The sequence below is a fragment of the Melanaphis sacchari genome, unplaced genomic scaffold (genome assembly GCF_002803265.2).
Source record: "Melanaphis sacchari strain LSU unplaced genomic scaffold, SCAv2.0 Contig8_pilon_pilon, whole genome shotgun sequence".
Taxonomy (NCBI): domain Eukaryota; kingdom Metazoa; phylum Arthropoda; class Insecta; order Hemiptera; family Aphididae; genus Melanaphis; species Melanaphis sacchari.
This window is the reverse complement of record NW_020271635.1, coordinates 4,145,574-4,169,966: the sequence shown is the minus strand read 5'-3', so window position 1 is coordinate 4,169,966 and position 24,393 is coordinate 4,145,574. Positions and strand designations below refer to the sequence as shown.

The 24,393-nt window shown below is 28.9% G+C and overlaps 1 protein-coding gene across 1 annotated transcript in view; it reads left to right on the top strand.

Moving 5' to 3' along the window:
* LOC112602695 (protein prickle-like) overlaps positions 1-24,393 on the top strand; it is a gene marked incomplete at its 3' end in the record, with an annotated part of 71,447 nt that overhangs the window by 6,170 nt on the left and 40,884 nt on the right. Inside the window, 1 exon segment of the mRNA XM_025350908.1 lies at positions 20,468-20,975. Within this exon segment, the coding sequence (XP_025206693.1) occupies positions 20,468-20,975 (508 nt within the window).

Sequence of the window (24,393 nt, the reverse complement as noted above, 5' to 3'; positions counted from 1 at the left end):
GTTTAAAATTCAGTTATGTATGTATGATATGCTATCAAAAATTTTATCAGTGCCAAAAAATAATGCATGTTTATAATCTTTGTTTAGAATAAGCAACATTAATAAGGACATTAATATAACGAAACGCGTATTTCAATACCTTTAAAAAAATATATTTTATACAAGATTTTCAATTGTTTACTTTACTCTTACGTTTTGTATATTAATTAAAAGTATTTATACTTACTGTTTACCAAAATAATATTCTTAAATTAAATAAACACATTAATGTGTTCTATATGCATAGAAAATTTATTCGATTTTCTGAATATTATAAATGTACCTACAAACTCGTATAAGTGTATTGTACGCGAAAGGGCACTTAAAAAAGAAAAAAAGTTGTATTGCAAAAGGTTACGTGCTGGGGACTAGAAAACTTCAATGGCGTCCATCCCTCCTCTGCAGCATCTAGCTGTTACTCGATGGTGATGAAATCTTCTATTTTTTTTCTCTTGAGCCGACTTGATCCTTTTTATCCTTCACCCTTCGGTGTGCACATAATACCCGTTTCGGTTTAATCGCTTCAATATCGTATCAAGAGCTCTTTACAAAATTTGACGTCTTGCGAAACCACGTAAAAAAAATCCACCCTAAATTCTAGTTTGGTAACGACCTCGACGATTGAAGTGCATTGCCCATCTCGTGGGTATGTATATGCACACAACATGGTTTTATTAACGTCAACAAGCCTTACCCTCCTTATTGGATCACATCAGGTTTATATTTTCCAACACTTTTGCACTACAAGTTAATTTCTTTGCTTATCAAATATTTTACAAATCAGCATAATAAAACCATAGTATACTAAACTTATATCAACAATGTTTGCGTGTAATAATGTTATAACTTCGATTAATTTGAAATAATTTCCTTTCAAACTTGAAAAACATAATTCTATTTATCGTTAAAAGTCATAAATTATGAATTATTCTATGCAACTTTTATAAAAACCTAAATATATGAATTATTAACAGTTTTTGACAAGCAATTCTTTATTAACTTTATCTCAAAGCTTTTTTAATTCGAACAAAAATATACTTAAATATTTTTGTTTTATAAAAATATATTATTACACTAAGCACTTTATAGTGAAAATCCAACATTATAATAGTATGTATACATTACTAATTTGGATAAATTAAGAATGAGATATAAATAGAATTTATGCATTTTATTTCTATATCGCGAGTTATTATGCAAATACAATTTTCGCTCTTGTTTTGAAAGTAAATTGAGTTGTTTTTATTAGTATGAAGTTTCAGTTTTGTACACTCGCCGATTAAATTATTAATACTCAAAACAAATATTAGAATTTCTGTAATTTTTGATTTACTACAGTAAAAGTACACTATTAAAACGTGTACGTAGCTTATTATTGTGCTCATATCTATGAAACTTAAAAATTTAAATTTTAGTTCTATAAAAAAAAAAAAAAATGCCATATGTATGAGAACTAGTGATTGTTTTTCTTTTGTACATTTTTTTCTCCGTTAAAAAATTAACCGTGCATACTTGTTATTAACGTAGTCATATTATACCCATCGTTCATAATACTTATTTGTTCCTCTCAGTTTCTTTCTTCAAAATACACAAACGCACGCTTGTGCACACTGTATTAATCTGACGTCCTAACAATAATAAGTCATCACACAGGAATCCCATGCACGTCAATTTGCAGGCTGTCAATTATACAAATAGTGGTCATACATTTTTCCCACAAAGCCGTTTATTACCTACCGGTTATCATTTACGGTTAGTTGATCGATATCCTCCAGAATACTGTGAGAAAATATTACTCATCAACTTCGGTGCAACAAATGGCTATAATATTATCATTGTTTCTAAACGAATAAAGGTTGAAAAATTCTAAATCGTAGCAAATCATCGCACTTTTAAGGGTTTAGAAAATAAAATTCATTCAAAATACCTGACAACCGCTGTTGTGTCTTTGCCCGTGGGATGATTGTTGCATCATAACAAATTAGTACAAAAATAAGATTCTTTAAAAAATACTTATTGTTCGTTAAATTAATAAAATATTATTTTGTTTGTTTATCATTAAGTGTCTAATCTCATTGTGCTATGAATAAAATAATAATAATAAATGTGCTGTTTTAATTTATTGCGCTAAAATGCTATTATTGTTAACAAAATATTTCATTTAACATGTAGGAAAAAAATGTATAATAAAAAAATTATTATTATTTTGATTTATTTTTATTAAATCATTTCGTTTAAGCTGTTAACTGGTCAATTAACCCTTGAACTAACTGAACCGTAACTGAAAAACAATATCGACTTCGATTTTTTGTTTAGTTTTTTTTTTTTTTATATATAACAGAATTTTCACAATTACTTCTACGATACCAATAGTATTAATTAAAATTTAAATTAAATATCCTCTTTCTTTAGCTCATTTATATCTAATTTCACTAACTTATCGTTGAATTTCCCCGCACGCGTGACGTGTAAATTTAAATTCACAAGAAATAGTACTTTTACTATATTCGACAACCGGTTCATAGCGGTGACCACCAGGTTTTTGATGTGTTGTTTCACAGAGTGCGTGGAGACACAGACAACACTAACGAACGATAACATCTCAGAAAGTAAAAAGAAAAAAAATATTAAGATTCTTATTTGAAGACAACTATTTGCATACTCATCGTCAGCTTATACACCCAACTAATGAGAAATAAATATAAATTATTAAATACGATATACAAATACATAATGAGCATTGCACTAATACAATATGTCCTTTTTATCGTGTAATTTGTGTTAAGACGCTGTTTTAAATAACAGTTATTTTCAAAAGATTAGGAGTTAGGACCTTAATTATTAACCTACAAACTATAGGTGGTGATAATATATTTTTTATTTACTTTAAAATTATACAAAAACAACAACATGTGTGTATAAAACCCGTATGATAAACATGTCTCTTTATTATCAATTGATATTTGATGAATTCATATCTAATTTATTCTTATCTTTTAATTACTAGCTATTTTTTATAAACATAAAATTACATATGTAAATATTAAATTATTATACCATAATTTAGGATTCCAGTAAAAATAAAGCATTAAACATAATAAATTACAACTATAGTATGTGGCATATGATAATTATATCATGATTTTTATAACGTATCTTTTAAAGTAGCTTTAAATAATATTTACATTTTTTAACTGACCGTACCAACCAATGCAATGTATTGAGCTATAATTTCAATAGAATAGTCTTAATTATGTGACCTATATTTCAATAATAATTTGACTTGGGCGAGTTAAATAAATATTGTATACTAAATAATGTATAATATTTATTCGATCATACTTAAAAAATTTTAATAAAATATTTATTTTTTATTTGAGGAGTGTCAGTTTTTTATTTTCTAAATTATGAATACAATTTACATGCAATAAAATATATAGTTGTTGAAGAAATCATAATCAATAAACATTAGTTAACACCAATAGAAAAATGACGTGAAAGTAAACACATACAAATCATTTTGAATGGCTATTACGTTTATTTTGAATAACACGTATACTTAGACACTTCGTATAATAATATTAACGATTCTAATACATAAGTCAAAAATACTTTTTAGTATCATTGTCGTCAAGACACTTGCAGCAGTCTATGGTTATGATTGAACATTATATACAATGATTTTTTATTATAATTGAACATAATGTACAATTGGCGATTTGAATAGTATAAATTGTATCTTGCACGTGCAGTAATAATTATGTCATCGAAAATAGGTACAAAAAATTGTAGTATGTCTATCGCATAAATTATTGTTAAAAATTTATCGAACAGCGTTTTAGATTGTGTTCATAATGCGATATTTAATTTAGTTTACGCAATACGATAAGCCGTTTTAAACTTTTAACGGTTGATAAACTTCAATTTTTATCGTCAATGCTCTTAGAACAATCTAATTAGCTATGGAAATTTTCGTTTGCATTATCACATCAAAGTGGTGTCGTGAATTAAACAAAAGAAAGATCGAAACTCATAAAAAGACTATAAACGCACGTTTGTTTGAACGTATAAAAGTGGTGAATGATGAGTGCCATACATACAACCAAACCTGGTAGGTAAACACTGTAAAGTGTACTTCAAGTATTATGACTGAAAAATCGAGAGAGAAAGAGACAATATGCATATTATAATATAGTAAATAGCGAGAACTTGTCAATTAAGTCTTCTTTACTGCTGCCGACAAGCTTCACTACACAAAACCTCTCAAATAATGTACAAAATTACTCATTAATATTATTATACTTTATTATTATTACCTATGTACATAAATTAGTTCACTGAAATTGTATTAAAGAAACGCTACAATAGGTTAATTTCTTAAAATTAAAATTCATATCATACTACGTATTTATGTTGTATACATATTTTTACACTACTAAAAATTCTGGATATTATATGGATGCTAATAGTAGTGGCTATATTATGAAAAGCCATGAAAAGTTCTGAACAACAAATGTAAACACTTTAAATATACGCATATATACTCTGTACTGTAGGAAATAGCAGTGTTTGATCTATAAATTATTAAAACCTCGTGACTTAGACCGATATAATATTTAATTATTATTTAGGTATCTGTAAATTCGGTATTTATTTGTATCTATCATTCGTAATAAGTACACGCAATATTCAATCACCGATGCCACTTTATATAAAAAACAAAATCTTCTGCAGCATGTATAACCGAATCAGAAAACATAATAGACACGCGTATAATAATAGTGATAATCGACCGCCGCCGGGTTCACGTGACAATGATCCGCGAGTCACCTTCATTGCCGATGTCGTCGCCACACAGGGTACGTGACTTCCGAAGCCACAAGAACGCGTGCTGGTATCGCGCGTACATAAAGTATAGCCGTGAATTTGGTCCACGTCGGAGGTATATTAAATTATACTTGTATTTTTTTTCTATTTTATTTTTTAGGAGTAGGCCGCCATCTCTCTATACGTGATTGTATTCCCCTTCTAACCACAAATGTACATTCAACGTCGTTCTCACATAATAAAATACAATATATATATATATATACGGTCCACAATTATTGTTGATGTTATTTTACGATACAGTATTATTATTATTTGGTACCTCTCTCTTTCTTATATATATAAATACATATTTTTCTTTTGAATGGTACCGGCTAGGTATTGCGTGTGTGCGACTGCTGTACGTGCAAGCCGAGGAAAACAACACCGATATACACTGATTATTATCTTTTAATTTTATCCGTCATGAACGAACCGTGACGGTACAGCTATAGTACTGACAGATGGAATCCAACATCCGCCTGGGTACCCAATCGGGGTTTGTGCGATTCGACGACGATTTGAGCCGTACTACGGTGATTCGTGAATCCTCAGAAAAATAACAAGATATTCTTTGTACGCGCAGACGTCGTCTATTTATTTTCTTGCGTGTAATTTGATATGGCCGTCAAACAAAGATTAATTTCCATGCACTACTATAACTATACATACGTATTTATAAAATAATATTATGCCCGGAGCAGTGAAGGACATATTATTATTATATCGTGCATAGTGCAAAATATAATATCATAGTATTTTAACAGTCCTAGATTTAGATGGTTTGGAAAAAAACTAATATACAATTATTTCATTAAATGAAAATATGTAAAAATAAAATAAATGACAAAAAATTGATATTAGTAATATTAAATATATTTTTAAATTCCGAAATTGAGATTAAATCGTGTAAAAAGTATGTTTTACTTATTTTTTGTATGTAGATCTTTTAAAATGTGATAAGAATATCATACTATTAATACAATATAATTCATTACAGTGCATGTGTATAACGTACGTATATATAAAAGACACAAAAAATTGTAATCTTATGAATTCAAAAATTATTTTTTGAACGTCGAAAATGTAACCGCAGCAATAAAGTAACTATACGCATATAACAGGTGTTTCTAAATAAATACACTCTACAGAGTGAATTTGTGAAACGTTACCTTTTTGACGCATTGCGAGTTACATATTACATAATGTATAACTTTGGTCACGACATTCTTGGTAACTTTGTCACTTTAAACACGCAGAATAACATTAAAATGTTAATATATTAATAGAAATGCATTTCAAAAGCTCAAAAATCGAAGTCGAACGTATATTATATTATATAAAATGGTTTCAAGTAGAACATTATTTTACGTTATACTATTTTAAAAAACTAATCGAAAAACACGTTGAATTTATTGCTTGCTGTTTTCTCCTCGAATTATTTTTACAGTTACAATAAATGTACACAAACAGTACGTAATAATACGTATAAATATTATATATCATCGAGAGACAGTACAACAACTGCAATGTAATCCTTCGACGAGTTTATTTTCATTTCCATTATCCAAATAGTTAAAAAATGTTAATTCTTCGACCAGGGCAAATGGTTATTGAGTGAAAATCACCGTTATCAAATAGACGGTCGGCTGGACCGTAGTCAGAATATATATATATATGTATGTATGTGTGTGTGTATTATTTATTACATGGGATTTCGGTCGGTGTACATATATGTTAATAACCATGTTTAAAAGAATTTTTTCCTTCGTATAATTACTTCAACAGTCTCAAAAACGTAGCTGGCCCCATAATAAATATGTATTCGTGTATGTGAGTGTGTATACCTATATACAAAGCGTTGTTGCTCTACAATAGCATTTTTATATCAAAAGAAAAATCCACACGTTAACATTTATATTATATCTATGGTCAGCTGCTGTAACAAGGCGTGTCACAGGAGCTGCTGCTGGTCCACCGCATTCTCGACAGTTGTCTTTCCCGCGGATATATAATATAGGTACGATGCTCTCGTGTTTCATAATAATTATAATTTTATTATTGTACCTATGCTATAAATATAGTGAGGGTAGGTAAAAGAGACAGAGAGAGAAAGAGAGATATAGCCCCGTCATGTAGACATATATATTCGTTCACAGCGATTCTGCGATTCCTTCAAGATAATTTGCATTATAACACCATTTCGCATATGCACAACTGCAACAGTACCGTGTTATATGCACAGAGAGATTTTTCTTTTTTGATGTATTATATGCGTGTGCACATTTGCCCCTTCGTTGCAGCGTCCATGAATTATTAATGATCTTCTCGACCCCGGTCGTCTGGTCGTTAGAGAGTAGATATATACCATCGACGCGTGCAACAGATTTCGCCGTTCCTTGATAGGATGATATAGGTACCTATAATGTGTGTGAGTGTGTATAATATTTTATTAATATAGTCGCAAGACCACGATCGTTCGACGGCCGGTCGCGCAATTTGTCTAGACTGCTTCCACGACGACACACTATTATATTACATTATTATATACTATACTCGCATCACGCATATATAACGTACATAATGCCATATAATATACGATATCGAATATATGGGTAAGTATATACGGACGGAACCGATAGAATTTGATCGAAGATTGTGCAAGGCATTAAAAACGAATAGTTCTCCATAAAGAAGCTGCGTGCGGTAGTGACATTATAATACTGCATTATATATTATATTATTATATAAATAAATTTATATATGGTTACAGAAATTTGAAATATTTAAATCAGTTCGGAAGGGTTACGGTATAAAATATTAAACGGGAATATATTTATTCCAATAAATCTATAGTGCCCAGATAAAATTTATGTTATTTTATACTATTTTATTATATCTTATTGAAATCCACTAGACGATAGATCAGCGCTTACGAAATTACAATTACTATTTATTCTAAGGGTACAATTCACGCTATTCACTAATAAATTGTATTAATTGCTTCAGTAATACGTCTTGTCAAAAAAGTCCGTCGGATAGCTATGCGCGCTAAAATCTGCATTGATCGTCGACTAAAACAATTTTCAAAGTACTCGTAATTGGTGCGTCATTGAGACGCGCTGAACACTGAACAGTATACAATATACCTATATTTTAGTGGAATTGCATGTAATGTTAATCATTATACTGTAGGCGGATGAATAGTGAGCGGTCTCATTTTATTTGTGATTATTACAGGTCACGTAGTATACGGAGTGATTTTTTTTTTAACAGAATGCACTCGTTTTCGCGGTCAGTTTTGACTATTTTTTCGTACAATCCGAAAAATATACTGTAACTACGAGTATAAACCAGTCTTAATGTTAAGATTTTTAAAAGTTTATTCTCATTTATAATATATGATACTAAATTTAAAGTTAAAAAATTCTAGATTAAAAATCAAATGCATTACGTTATACTATTATGTATGTTTATTTCTTTTAATAATAATTAAATTTAAATTAACTAAAATCCATTAAAAATAAATGTTTCTAAAGTTTTTATCGATCAACTTGTCTATTGGCTATTATATAATAATATTAAAACGGTACTGTACATTGTAGACAAGGAAGTTAAGTTTTTAAACGCATTTATTTCGACGTTATAAAATAAAAAGCAATAATAATTGAAAATAATTAATAATGAACTACTAGTATTAATGTACCTACGCATTAATATTTTAAGTTCTTCGTTAAATAAAATATAACACTGCACATTTACAATAATATTTAGCTTAAATTTTCAGTTGTCTAGTAATGATTAAAATAAAAACAAAATATTTTAATAGGTGTAAGTAGTTTTTAATTCTTAGCCTAATTACTATATGTTTATATCAGACATTAATCAATTCTAAGATTGATTACACTTGTTAAAATTAACTATAGACATTTTTTTCTTTAGAATTATACGCTGGCATATGTATGATTAATTGAATATTTGTTGTCCTTTTACCTAACGAAAAAATAATATGTGATACAAAAACTATATTTAAATTACACCTTTTGCTTAAACATGAACAATTAACAGAATGTAAAACTGTTCTCTGTTTATGCATTATTTTTGATAATTTTTACCTTGTTGTCAAATATTTGAAATAAAAACATTGGTGGTTTGAATTTATAAAACCGGTTGTTATAAATAAAATTATACATAAAATCGTGATTGTTTCGACAGCCCACGGTCAGAATAAGTTTATAAATTTTATATAAATAAAAAAAAATACAGTTTATAAATGAACACGTATGAATTTGTACCAATTATTAAAAAAAAAAAAAATAGTGTAACTTTATTTGTTTTGACAACACCAGCCAATTAAATAAATATATTTTTAAATTTTCTAATCCTTTCAGAATATAATGTCTGCGTAGTCATTTTATTATATTTTTATATCTTATGCAATTTTATACATAGATCTACAAAATAGTATACATGCATTTGCGTTCGAAACAACATAACTATACAATTACACGTAATTATGGTTATTGGTATATTTACACCATACATAATATAGAATGTGAGTATGATACGTGCCTCTGTGGTCATTTTTCCGGAATTCATAGAACTACAATTTGGTACACTTGTTATAACATGTTGACGCCGAGGGCACACTAAAAGCGAGATTTCTAGTCTGTAAAATTATTGATTGACCATTATTATATTACGGGTTATTACGGTATTATATTACATAACCAATCAGTATTTAACTTTTGACCAGTATATAACTTTCGTGAATTATGAGATTTATTTTTTAATAAAAATATATTGTTATTACTTATAAATAAAAGTTTTATGCTATAATATATCAGCGTGTGTATAGTAAAAGTATAACATTATTTTTTATACAAACCGTGTTCAAAAAAAATAATAGAACGATAATATAGAAGTAAAGATGTATATAATAATGTTATCAAGAGTAAAAAATACCATTGAAGTTTTATAAACCAAAAAAAAAAAAGAAAGACATTTTAAAGAGATTTAATGACGAAATACAATTATTTCCAATTATTTCCTTATTAAGATAAAATGAAAAAAATCTTGTTACCCTGACTTTTTATATACATTTACAATATTAAGTATCGTTTTTATTTTTTTTATCTTTAAGTAATTTTTGAAGTTGAACAAACGTTAACAGAGAAAAGATTTTATCTACTATTAAATAAAATAAACATAATATAATATATTTTTTTCCTGCGAAAAGAATTTTCCCGGAGTTTTCAATCAATATCTCAAACGTATTGTACTTCTCAAGTTTCACAAATATATTTATTCTAAATAGACTAAAGAATGCTAAGATTGTATTGATTTAAAATATAATGTTTAAAAGAAATAAGTAATAACCATTATTAAACTAGGTACTACATAAATTACACATACAAGATAATATGATTGAATGGAATTTTACGGAAATTAATTGATTTTTAATTAAAAAGTATAATTTTAAAAAATCTGGTAAAAGATACCAAGCATACATCTAGTTTTATATAATTTGATATTCACTAGTTGCAGTACGTATTCATTGTCTAGTAGTTTTATTTTTTTTTTATTAAACCAAAACTATTCAATAAATCTAAAACAATTTCATTTGACATATTATCTACGTATCTATCATATGTTATTAACTATCTTTGAACTCGATTGTATGCCTTTACAATAACTTTACAAATGATTGATCTAAAAGATATTTTCGTTTTCAAATAACTCAAATTGTTTTTATTATTTTTCCTCCTATGATCATCGTTATTTTTGAACATACAAATCGCCTACGACTTCGATCGTTTCGAAACATCACTAAATACATATATACACAATGTAGTTAGTCAGGTGATTATACGATAAAATTTTTTGGAGAACCCTGTTTATAAATATATTATAAATTCGATCTGCAATAGGCATGCATAGAATACGATGGAATCTTCTTTTAGATTTTTTTTTCATGTATCTGTACAACGTGTGCGTTAGATAGGTACCTACCCAAATTGAGATCCAATAACGTGTCATGAAGTTCGGCGTTATAGGAGCCCGCAAAGAAGTTCAATCAATCAATCTTGTCCTTCTTCCACCTCACTGCCACGTCATCGTAGCCTTCGTCCCCGCGTATATATATATATATACCCATTTTACGAACAGAAATGCTTATCAAACCTCCGATTTTTTCGAATGTCAGTCTGCTACCGAGATTATCCGGTCGGGATCACAATGGCGCACGTCCAAGAAAGCCCCCGCGGTGGCTGTACACAGGATGTCTGGACAATCATTAGTCATGATTTTTTTTCTTCTTTTATATATACAAAGTCCATTAGTTCGACGGGAATTCGATTTTAAACGGATATAACCATACACCGCGGATATAATATATGTATAATGTATACACTATATACAGTATACACACTTCTTTTGGCGCGCGCATAATATAATATATATGTGTGTGTGTGTGTGTATTGTGGTTGTAAGGAGGATTAGGAGGACGGGGAATTTATTTAATATACGATCGTAAAATACGAATATTTTATATTTAAACAATTCATCACATGCTGGAACGCGTTAAATCAGACTCGTTGGTAAAACTTATGATGAGGTCGGTTTTGCAAAATTCATGCGCGTGGTATACGGATGTATACAATTTTAAACGGATCTATAAAATTTTTTTATATTATTTAATTGTAACATTACATAAAGCTGTAATTAAATTTATTATTTCCGGGTAAATGTCCAGCATGATATTTTACTCATTGCTCATGAATAATGAACAAATAAAAATCATTATGTTAATTACTGTGGTAATCAAGTACCTGCATCAGTGTTGCGTTACAATTATGTTCTCAAGTTTATTTATTTTTATTATTTTAAAACCATCGTAAACTTGGATACCTATGTATAATGTGTATTATACATAAATACACAGACAAGATATGTGTATATCATATATTTTATCTTAGTAAAAATTATTTATAAAATATACAATATACATATATATGTATTTTGTCTACAAATCAATATGTGTTAGGTATATATTATTAGCTTTTGAGACTTCATCTTGCAGTGAAACATACACTTTCTGATCCCAGATTTCTCTGCATATTTATAATACGTTTTACACCTGTATGTAAAGTGTGTACCAATGCAAGTATTCACGAGAAATGCCGTAGTGTCTTTTGAAAGTCAATGTGCACAACAAGCTGCAGGTAAATGACGAACTGACATTTTCCTCTCGTTTAACACCTTCGACATGACAGTTAACAATGTGTGTAGGTTTTTTAGGACGAGGATAAAGAAAACGGGCACTCGCACATACACATATACGTATTTATGCGCGCGTTCGGTTAACCTCGGCAATTTACACCTACTACACATACGTTTGTATTTATATCTGGCATGGTATAAACTATAATATTAAATTATATTATATTGCGTATAGGCATCTATAATATAAAAACCAGTTGTCCAGTCTACCAACGGTTGTGTGTAGCTATATATTGTAAGTCCGTGACCACGCTTCATATATTTATATATATTGTACCTATATACAAGTACTAAACGTACATATACATATAGCCATATATTAGGTATATAGGTTGTCAATCTCAAATGAAGAGGACGTAAGCATAAAATATAATGATAATAATATTTAGGTTGTGTGTAATACACAAACGACATGCGCTGTGACGATAAATGTTTTTGTGTCAGTCAGATTGAAAATAAATTCACAAAACCGACTGCATACGAAAATACGATTTATATATACCTACGAATCGTACAAAAAGCTGTATGGGTCTGGTGTATTACCTGTTGATTAGCCGTGTGTCGAGGTGAGGCTGTGCCAGTCGACCATTTTTTTTCTCTCGTAAATTATCCTGACATCTTTATAGTGTATAAATTTAATTACCATTTGCAACACAAACGCGATACGTAAATTATTATAAAACGTACGCATAAGCAGTACTTTAATATCAGTACCATTATAGGTATTAATAAATAATACAGTGTGATACGATTTTATAAATATTAAATAGTATGAGCTACAATGAGTAATATGAAATAATTAAACAGAACGTAATGCCTTTACGGTAAATGTTTCAACTTAATATTAATATAAACGTAACGTTGTATACTCGCAATTCTTTAGTTGTTATAATAAATGAACGGTAATAGTACTGATAATTAAATTTTTTATGTCTAACTTATACTACTCTCTCAAGACGTTTTGCTAAAATAATGGAGATTACTATTTTACGTAGTAAACAATAGACTGTGACTTTGGTGAAATATTTTGAATTCGTTGTTGCCAACCCTATAATAATAATTCAAAACCCGAAATTATCATTATATCTAAGTACAAGTTATGAGGACTTTTGGGTCATCTTGAAATGATACGTCTTGGTGATAATTATCGCGATTACCCACTACAAATATAATATACTACCCTGCAGGGAACTATTTCAGTAAAACAAAATTTATACTACTGCATCTATTAGAGTTTTAACGTTCCAGTACTAAATTGTATTTAAACTTAAAACACTGTACAATTTATTATATAATACTAATTTTCATAGAAAATAAGTTAAAAAATACTTATGATTATTTTTTAAAGTTAAGCTATTTAAGTATTTAAACAAAGGGTATACGAACTATCAAAAACAGTCAACGTTCTCTATATATATACGAGTATATATATATATATCACTTCTGTGCCAATATAATCTAAAAAATAAATGGTCTTTTCGATTATTTAAAACCAATATTGTCATTTTTTCCGACCAAGCAAAATTAATATAATTAATCCAATAAATAGAACCCTAGATATATATGTTGTTCGTAGTCTTTATATTAATTACAAGAAACTATATATAGTTACACTTTTTATTACTATTATTATTATATGCTTGGATGGATAATTATAATACTACATTTTACTGCCCTGCATATTATTTTAAATAAGTAATAATTACTCAGTGAACAATAGTGAGAAAACTGGACAGTTGTAGTAAAAAAAACACAATTCGTTAAACCACACCTACAACGCGTCAGACCTTTTCTGTCTAGTCATTTTTTGTAATTTTTTTCTTTATACGTGTCATCAGACAACAGACTTTTTCAAGATTCGAAATAATATATATTATATACTTGGAAAGCTGTTAGTAAACTGAATTAATTCCCTAATTTTACAAATGACACAAATTCCCACAGTTAAATTAATGAAAGTATTCATTTTATTTATTTTTAAACAAGATCAGAAAATTAATATATGAAAATAAAATGTCAATATTTTTTTACATTAATTAAAAATAAAATAATATATTATTTTTAGTTGTTCAATATTAGAATATGTTATTACTTAGTTGTACGAAACTTGCTGACAATAAAACAAAAAAAATGTATAATATAATATATATAAATACTACCTACTGTATAATATACCTAATTTAAGTTATATATAGAATCCAAAATAAACATAAATTTCATTTACCGATCGAAATTGTCACATTAATTGCCCATTACATGACTGCAGTAGTTTTGTTCTATACCGACCTCATTTCATTCAGAATATATTATTTATCCAAACCCGGTATGGAAGTGTTATTATGCTACTTGATAGCTCCATTTCGTTATTATTTAATTATTCATTATTTAATTACGTATTGTGTACGATTAATAAGCTGCCTACGAATAATAATAATTGTTCACACGTATATTCGCATACAGTTATTATTTCAGACATACGTTAAATAATTATCAACTTATAATAATTAAGTAGTACAATTTCACAGTTTTACGACATTTTATTTGTGGACTTTATACTTACAGACCTAAAGGATGAACCTATAGTAGATATTATAATCATAACTCTGCCTCGCAATATATTATATCAGTTTATATCAGCGATCACGATGATATGAAAAGTTGTATTTATCTCGTTCAAAACCCATTAACCTAGATGCAAAAAAAAACATTTAATCCAAGTAATAAAATTTAAGCTACCTATCCCAAAAAAATTAAATATTACAATAATTATTTATAAATAGTTTGTTTAATTTTTATGACATTAAAAAAAAAAAAAAAATTATTAGTAATGATCATGACATAAAATAATTTTAATATTTAGTTTTTATATTCTTAAATAAGTTATATTTTAATTATGTAGCAGGAGAGAGGCAAAAATTGTTTTCTCCACTGTAATATTGACACTTTATCCAGCTCTTGTCTCGTTTAATATAATATTGCCATTTTATAAATAATTTTAACAGAAGTTCGGACACATATGTTTTTATTATTATTATAAATTAGAACTATATAGTTTACAATGACATTCAAACAAGTGATGTCATGGCACGTACCTATATATCCTATAATAGTACGCGCTCGTGCGGATATATCGTAAATTCATTTGATCCATATTACGGTCGCGCAGTAATCTCACAATCAAATACTTCTCCGGCATCATGTATTATCGTGTTATTACATATTATATACTATATAAGTACCTACTACCTACCTATAATATTTTATTTATACGCACAAGGCGGGTTTTCGTGAATTATTACCGCAAACGTCACACCTACCTATATATATATAATATATATGTAATATGTAATATGTAATATATGTTATAGGCACATATTATATACATATATATGCTCGTTACATGCAATATACCCATATAGTTGTAAACTACATACGCGTATATAATGATATAATATACAGGTCAACTATAATAATAATAATAATAATGTAATGACTAATGACAATGATGATGATGACGATGATAATGATGATAATAATAATAGGTAATAATAATTGGTACTTGGAAGTGAAAACTCATACGCCTGTGTGTCATGCCAACGACAACGACAACGACGAGGAGCCGCGAAATTCTATATACCCCTCTCTCAAACGCACTTTTACCAACCCATCATCTGAGCTCTCATAGACAAAAAAATGTCGATTATCTAAGGACTATATCATCGTTTACGCGGTGTGTGCTGCACAGCAATTGAAATGTTAAATGAATATTGTACGCCATCGTGTGGAGTTTATCATGCCTATTATAACCCGGGAGAGATTTCTTCTGCTGCTGTTGCACGTATGGCCCGTATGGGTCTTATATTGTGTAGGTATACGCGTCTTTAATAATATTATAATAATATATCCGTGAGGCCATGCCAGTGATTTATACTGCGCTGAAGCCTTTAGCGCGCGTACAATGGACCGCCGGACAATTAGCATAAATAATTATAGTATGTATGCGTTTAATATAGACCTGCGGCGGCTACTTTTTATCCGGTTTTATTAGTTTACCCCCCTCCCCCTCCCGAATGGCAGCCGCCCCAATGGTGAATACGTCCATCGTATCCGTAGCCCGCGCGCCTTCGCACAGGACATTATATTATGTTATTACTTATTATTATTATTATTATTATTATCGTGACTATTCTTAAAAATAAAACTCATTCGTCTAGCTAGATCGCAATATCTAGATATTATTTTTCACCGCCTTCCTATAAACAAGTATATTTTATAATAATATGATATACTACTAGCTGTAAAATCCAATTTCACATGTGAAAAATGAAAAAATATTAAATACGATTATAATTAAATATATTTCAATTTAATTGAACCTCAGTTTAAAGAAAATTCGGCGTCAGTATACTTCGCTTGGTGAAATAATTCGAAAAGAAACACAATTCACCTGTAGCAGATTAAATATAGTACTATATTTACGAACGTAGTTTAAACCGCTCTCTAAACTTTTCTGGTATCTCTAACAACAATCATCGAAACTTTCGTTAAAATCAGTCAAGTAGTTTTTGATTCTATTAGCTATGAACTTAAGGATATTGTTTTTTGTTGTACCTACACATATACAACAAACAATAAATTAAAAATAATTTTCTTTTACTTAAAAAGAATTCGACAACGGTTAACAGTTTGACTAATTTGTATTCTATACTAATTTATTTTTTCTTTAATTAATAGCAATCTTATATGTATACTTGTATATATATATAAACAAAAATATATTCAACTTTCTTGAGTGAAAAAGTGTGTTTTAAAAAAAAATGTGATATCCCCCCCCCCCCATAATAGTCTAAAGACATTAAAAACAAAGTTATAAACATTCTTTAAATCTCAAAAAATATGAGATATGCGTATAAAAATAAAATCAAAACCATAAAAAGTTATATTATAATAAATATTTAGTAATATAAAACATAATAAGTATGAATGTAATATTATTACCTCTTGACGAGATTGCTGTGTAAAGGTTTGAGGCCTCTAAGACTCTATATTTTTAATTTTAGGGTGAAGTATTGACTGGATTCAGGTGCAAAACACACTTCCAAATTAGCCACACAAATTCACGCTAATTTAATGCTAAATAATTAACTAAAAATAATCTTAAATTCTTTATATGCGATATAGCGGGGAACATACGTATTATTTCACTAACACGCACGCATTTTGTATTGTTTTTAAGCTAGATACGTCTATTTGTTATTGGACTTATCATTCCTGTTATTGCTCTATTAGTTTTCTAAAAAATAAAAATAATATTTTTTTATTTACCTATTAGAATTAGACTAACATACTGTTTCAGTAAACAGTCAACAATCTATGCGTGTTAATAATTATTATTATATTATTATGTTTTATTGTTAACTTAAACGGTGTTGTGATATAACACATTTATCAATCACCATGTACAATAATTATTTTAATAATAACATCATTTTTCTTACATTGTTCTCGGTATCAAGTGTTTTATAAATAAACTTAAGTAATATTCTTTTAACTGTAATTTTATTTGCCAATTAAATGTTTTGTAAATTATATTTATACATTAAAACGAGTTTTCTCCACATGAGACGACTTCGTATAATTTTATTTTATGCGTATTAACAGTAAAATCTTTATTTATGAACACGCTCTTATAATGGAAATTTATTTTTTAACTCTATGCTTTAAATAGTTATAGGTTGTGATATTTTATTATTATAAACTTATCGATATCATAAACATTATGTTTTTATCACTATATAAATCGTGTAGTAAATTATGAAATCATATTATAACGTATGGTATTAAATTGTGTACCATAGTCCATAGGTATCTGATTTTATTGTAGTATTATTTTGAGTTTATGTCGTACATAGATAGATCGATTTATTCAAAGTAACAATTAAATATTTGAAATATTATCGAATGCTGAATTTTACAGACTCGAAAAGAAATGAAAAAAAAAAATCTTTTTACAGACTTTATCTTTTCGTCCAAAATTAATATTACATATTTTACATTATTGCATAAAAAGTATTCATACAGATCCGTTGCAAATAATATGAAAGCTTTTTATTAAAAAAAAATAAAAAATACCTATAAAAATTCTGTATTTCATAATACTATACACAGCCGCGACGTACATAGATATATTATATATATAACATAATAATATGTATGTACGAACTGCAGTTATAAGTAACCTTTTTAATACTCTAATTTAACATCAAAAATACACGCTTTGTGTGTGCGTGTGTGTATGTGTAGGTATGTATAATATTCAATAAATATTACTGCTTCGTATACCGAGTAAATATTAATATATATAATATCAAAACGTAAAATCAGATATTGCTGGACAATGGTTCCCACAAAACTGTGTAACGAAAAGCGTATAATATTATCTTTGGGGCTAATATTCGAGACTCGAATGATGACAACAACGACTTTGATTATTATAATCATAATAATTATGATTATGATTATGACAATGGTGATGATGATGATGATGATGATGATGATGATGATGATTATAATAATATAATAAATTGGGATAACCGTTAGTGTCACCAACTCTGCTACGAAAATGACATACCTATTACATTATAATAATATAATCCTAATTCACAAATAAACGTTCCATATAATTTTTTTTTATTACATAATATACCTACCTAAATATTATAGCTACCACCATATTATATACATTTTATGTCTCGCCTCATAAACAAAATGATTGTCTATTCACTCTGTTGAACTATGATTAGAGAAAGATTTGATTATTTTTTTTTATTATATTTTACTTGCTTTAAAAAATTATAATACTTATATTGTCTTTGTTATCGAATATAATATTACATAGAAGTCGGAAAATTGTATTTTGTACCACTTGATATAATTTGAGGTTCAAATGTTTAAAAACTAACAATTAAAATATATATTATAATTCTGAATTATAGAAATGATAGCCAAAAGCTTTTATTTAAAAGTTTAACTTGATTCTCGAGAAATTATTTCTATATGTTAAAATTTGTTTTTATAGTATGCAGCAGGTACCTAGACGGACATATTATTATGTATGAAAGTATTAATAATTTTTAATATTATTGTTTCAATTGATTACCATATCAGATAATTGATAATATTATGGTGAAATGGGCAGTCGTTTTGGCATATCAATAAATTACTTGCTAATTAAATCTATGCAGATTATCGTGTATAGTTGATTTTGATAATATATTATATATATTTAAAGCTTTTATTACGATGAGCTGTTTTTGATTTACATATATATTTACAATAAATATGATAAAAGTTACAAGTTTACTTTCCTGAACTAGTATTTTTTGATTTAACGGCACAGTTATGAAAATACTATAAATACGTAACTATGAAATTAATTTACATATTAATCATATATTATATACCAAAAGTGATAAAATTGAATCGATTTTTTAATATTTTTAAGTACCAAAACAATAATAAAGCAGATTAAAATTAATAAAATCTCTCTAGGTTTTTTAGAGTACATTACCTAGATTCTAGGATTGATTTTCATCAAACTATAAAATTATTAAGTTATATTCGTGTTTTATAGGATTAAAACATTTATATACATGTATCGTTTATTCACATGTATTGTGCTTAAACTACATTTTTAAATAGATATAGTTATTAGGTACATACAATATACACGAAAGAGAGTCATTTCAAAAATAAATTTTTAAAATTGGATACTGATAACTGTTTTTAGATAAATTATATTCCACATGTATAAATTATTTCAATAGACAAGATAAAAAAAAAAAATGGTTTTTCTTTTTATTAATATTTGACTAAACTCTATAACATAATCTACAATCATTACGATAATATGATTACGTATATATTCAGTAAATTTTATAACGAATTTCCTTATCCATTTTACGTTTCACGAATATTTAGATATACATTATATGACTTAACCATTAAAAAATACGTCGTAAACTATAACTTGAGCATGAAGTACAAGAAAGGTTTGTACATAGATACCGAGAAAAATTGATTGCTTAGGAGTCGATAGCGCAATACACTGTAAAAAAAATATGTAATACTATTTAATCGAATTCGGTCTCATTTTATACTTGGAAAACATGATTTGTTCAACTATACTCAAATTAAAATTCAAAAAAAAAATGTCATACCAGACATAATATTTTTGGAATATTTATTTATTTATTTATTGGAATTTCACGTCGTTTTTTAGACAAGTGTGCCGGAACTGCAACTGTCCGCGTGACGATCACAGCATTGGCGGCAACCAGAACAACGACAGCCACCGACAACAGCCAAAGGTCACCGAAACGGCCTTGTGCGGAGGAAGTGGTGCCGCGGCGATAATGTCATCGTCGGCGGCGACCACGGTGACCGGCGTCAAGCGGGGAACGCCCCCGCCACCATTGCCGCCTTTGCCCACGGGCCCACCGGGTTACGACCAAGCGATCGGTGGTTACGAGAAGCTGCTGGCCGCCACAGTAGCCGTGAGCGCGTCGGCCACGTCCACGGCGTCAGTGGCCACAGCCGCCGGTCGCAAAGACCCGTCGGCGGTCGCTGCGTACCATCTCCACCACCACCATCCGCATCACTCCCATGCTGCGATGTCGGCCACGGCGGGTGGAGGCGATCTGCAACAGCGACACTCACACTCGGACGACGATTCCGGATGTGCGCTTGAGGAGTACACGTGGGTGCCCGCCGGACTCAGACCAGATCAAGTCAGTACCTCTATATTTAATGTTCATTATATCATTATAAAATAGTCAATTATTATCAATAATATCAAAGTATAAATCGAATATTCGGCACTTTTATACCCGTCAAGATGCCTACAAACAGAATACGTATAATATATTGCGCTTTACCTATAGTTATTACTTATTATACACATTCTTTCGGAATTTACGCGCGAAACCTGTTTTTTTTTTTTTTTTTTGTTATTTTTTATCTCATTCGTAAATCGGTTTTGATCCATATTACAGATAGATTCTTGATATTTTCGAATTCGACCAGAACGGGACACCGAAATTGAATAAGATATACGCGTATAATTTTAATGGACCATATTTTGTGAACTTGTCTTAAGATGTAATAATAGATAGGCACCAAAATAGCGACACGAAATTATTTTTGTTACATTTCGATCAATAACATTCGAACAGTAATTATTTGTCCACGCGTTTGTCTGACAAAAACTACTTGGTCACAAACTCACAATTATTATTGACATCCTCAAATGCTTCAACATTTTTTAATCGTTCATCCGACGTATACACATACTATTACTATAAAGTAAATTAATGTTCCGTTATCGTACCGAAATTGTTTTACCTATCGTTGGCGATCCAAGCAATGTATGAAAAAAAATAAAATATGTTTATAACACAAACGACAAAAATCCATTGAACAAAAAAATTTTAAATCCGTTGAAATTATTCATGGTGTGTAGTATTATATACCTGAACTATAGGAATTACACCGTGCACTATATACCTACGCGTACGACATCAAAATATATCATATTCCGCGCGTTTATTTCTACATGTCCAATGGCATCGTCGTTTAACAATACTTCAAACAAATTTTGATGCCGCCGCGACTGTCAACTGCACAACATTTCCGTCAGATGGAATAATAATACTACAATCCAACCCACGACGCGTGCGCGCGTGTTTATATATATATTATGGTCGTTGTGTTTAATGCGCCAGATTGCGTATAGTCCCTTTGATCTGTTCCGTCAGCCGAACTACATTTTCTAGTCTCTGTTTGCCAAAATAACCGTGAAAAACGTTTTGTTTCGTTGTTTTGATATACACGGTTAATTATCGTGTACGCGCCAACGCATCCGAATAAATGATGACAAAACGGATTTTGTGGCGGTGGGACGGTGTATACAGGGTGGTGATTCAACAAGAATGCTCATCCCCTTTTTTTCTTCAATAATGCAACTATTCAAAAGAATAGTTAAATATACTTAGGTAAAGACTACGTTTCAAAATTATTAAGTTTTTTTTTTTTTTTTGTACTAATTAAGGAGTATATTATGTAGACATAAAAATTTGTTTTTCAAATGAGAACCCTCTCCACTATTCATTTTACTGTAAATCATTTAACTGATAATTTTCTGAAAATGTTGATGTATCTAAATCCTAGTTTGAATATGTAGTTTTTGAGTTATTTAACTTTTTGTACTAAGTATAATTGGTTTATGTCTTTATGATCATAGATTTGGAATAAATGGTGATAGATAACTGAAAAAACTACTGTTAGTTTGAATTTTGAATTGGGTAAATCAAAATTTTCAAAAAATTTTCCCTGTAAACAAATTACAGTAAAAAAGAGAGATTTTTGTTTGAAAATCATAAGTTTGTATCACCATAAGATATGATTTATGCAGTTACAAAAAATATCAATATTTTGGAAATAATATTGTCTTTAAGTATATTTAAAAATTCCAAAAATAAGAATTGAAATAAATTCATTATTGAATTAAAAATGGGAGTGAACATTCTTTTGTATTTACCCTACATATTCATGTTTAGGTATGCATTTTACATACATAAATATATCCGGCTAAATAAATATGTCGTCGGAGTAACATTTTCGGCGCATTACAGTTTCAAAACAAAAACTTTTAACAACAATAATTACCCTCATAAACGTGTTTCAAACAGAATAATTGAAACTCAATGTTTTTATGAGTTAATAAACAACAAGTGTTTTAATTTAATTAATACGTATCTCTTAGTGGTATTCTTCCCTTACACCCCACAGGAATATAATTTTACATGTTACTTGTTAATCATATTATAAATACTGCAGAATAACGTTATAAGTTAGTACCTATTTAATACAAGTTCTAAGAAAAATTTGCATGGTCTAGATAAAATCGCATTGTTTAATATTAATGTGAAGGTATATTTAATAATAACTTGGCATACTCAAGGATTTCAATAATACAACTTTGATGCAAATTAATTTAAATTAATTTTGATAATAACAAAAGAAAGAATATAATTTTTATTTTGAATTATTTTGAATTAAATTTTAATTTTGTTAACAGTTAAACCACGCTGTTACTTTTAAAAATATATAATAAAATATTCCTGCTTTAAACGAAAAGTAGGAATATCTTGTGAAATTGTACTGTAAAAAATTTGAAAAAACTAGTAATAATATTGATGATACATTTGCATTAATTTTAAGTGAGCTTTTATGACGTTAAGTTATATAATATACATATTATTTATTAATTTATAATTGCATATTTTCTAAACAAATTTAAATGTTGTGGTATAATGTAAAATTAATACGCTTATGATTATCGGGTGATTATTTTATCGTAAATCTTTTAATGTCTTAAAAAATACAAGTAAATTACATTTTTTTTTTGAATTTTTAAACAAAATTAATTACCTAACAATCGTATAAAGATATAAAGTAGTGAATATTTTTAAATATTGAATGAAATAAATTTAAAAATACTATTTATTGCCTATAAGATTGAAGCCTGTTTCACGATAAGAAATCCCTCCGTATATTATACATTTTCATAAGCAAGGTTAAAATTCCATATCTAACTCATGTAAGTCATATGATCCCACCGAACGCATATATATATATATATATATTCCGTTTCTGTACAGTCGCCCAGCCAACAATATAATGATAATGGGTACTATCGAGTCGTGGCAGTTAATTGTCCATTTTATAATCGCTGTGGCCGGTATCTTAATAAAATCTAAAGTACTTGTCGAGAGGGTAGCGAAATACCGACAACGATACTTCGCCCTGCTTTTAAAGGAATTATATACAAGGAATACAAGACCGATTTACTTTTGTGGACGATGGCTTTTCTCCGGGGCGTTTCATCTGACAATGGCGGCAGCAGGGAAACCGCCGCGTTACGTGATTCATCATTAGGCACGACAAATAACGGTCGTACGGTCGTCGAGGTTTGTTATGTTTCCATACACACACACACACAAACGCCGTAGCCGCTTTATTATATGCCTCGTAGCCACAACGGATCTAAAGATCTTCGCGCTTTTCCGCGAGACCCACGGCGGCTACAAGAGAGGAAAGAAAAAACGTATTATGAACAAGCCAGCTCGTCCCGAAAAACGTATTTAT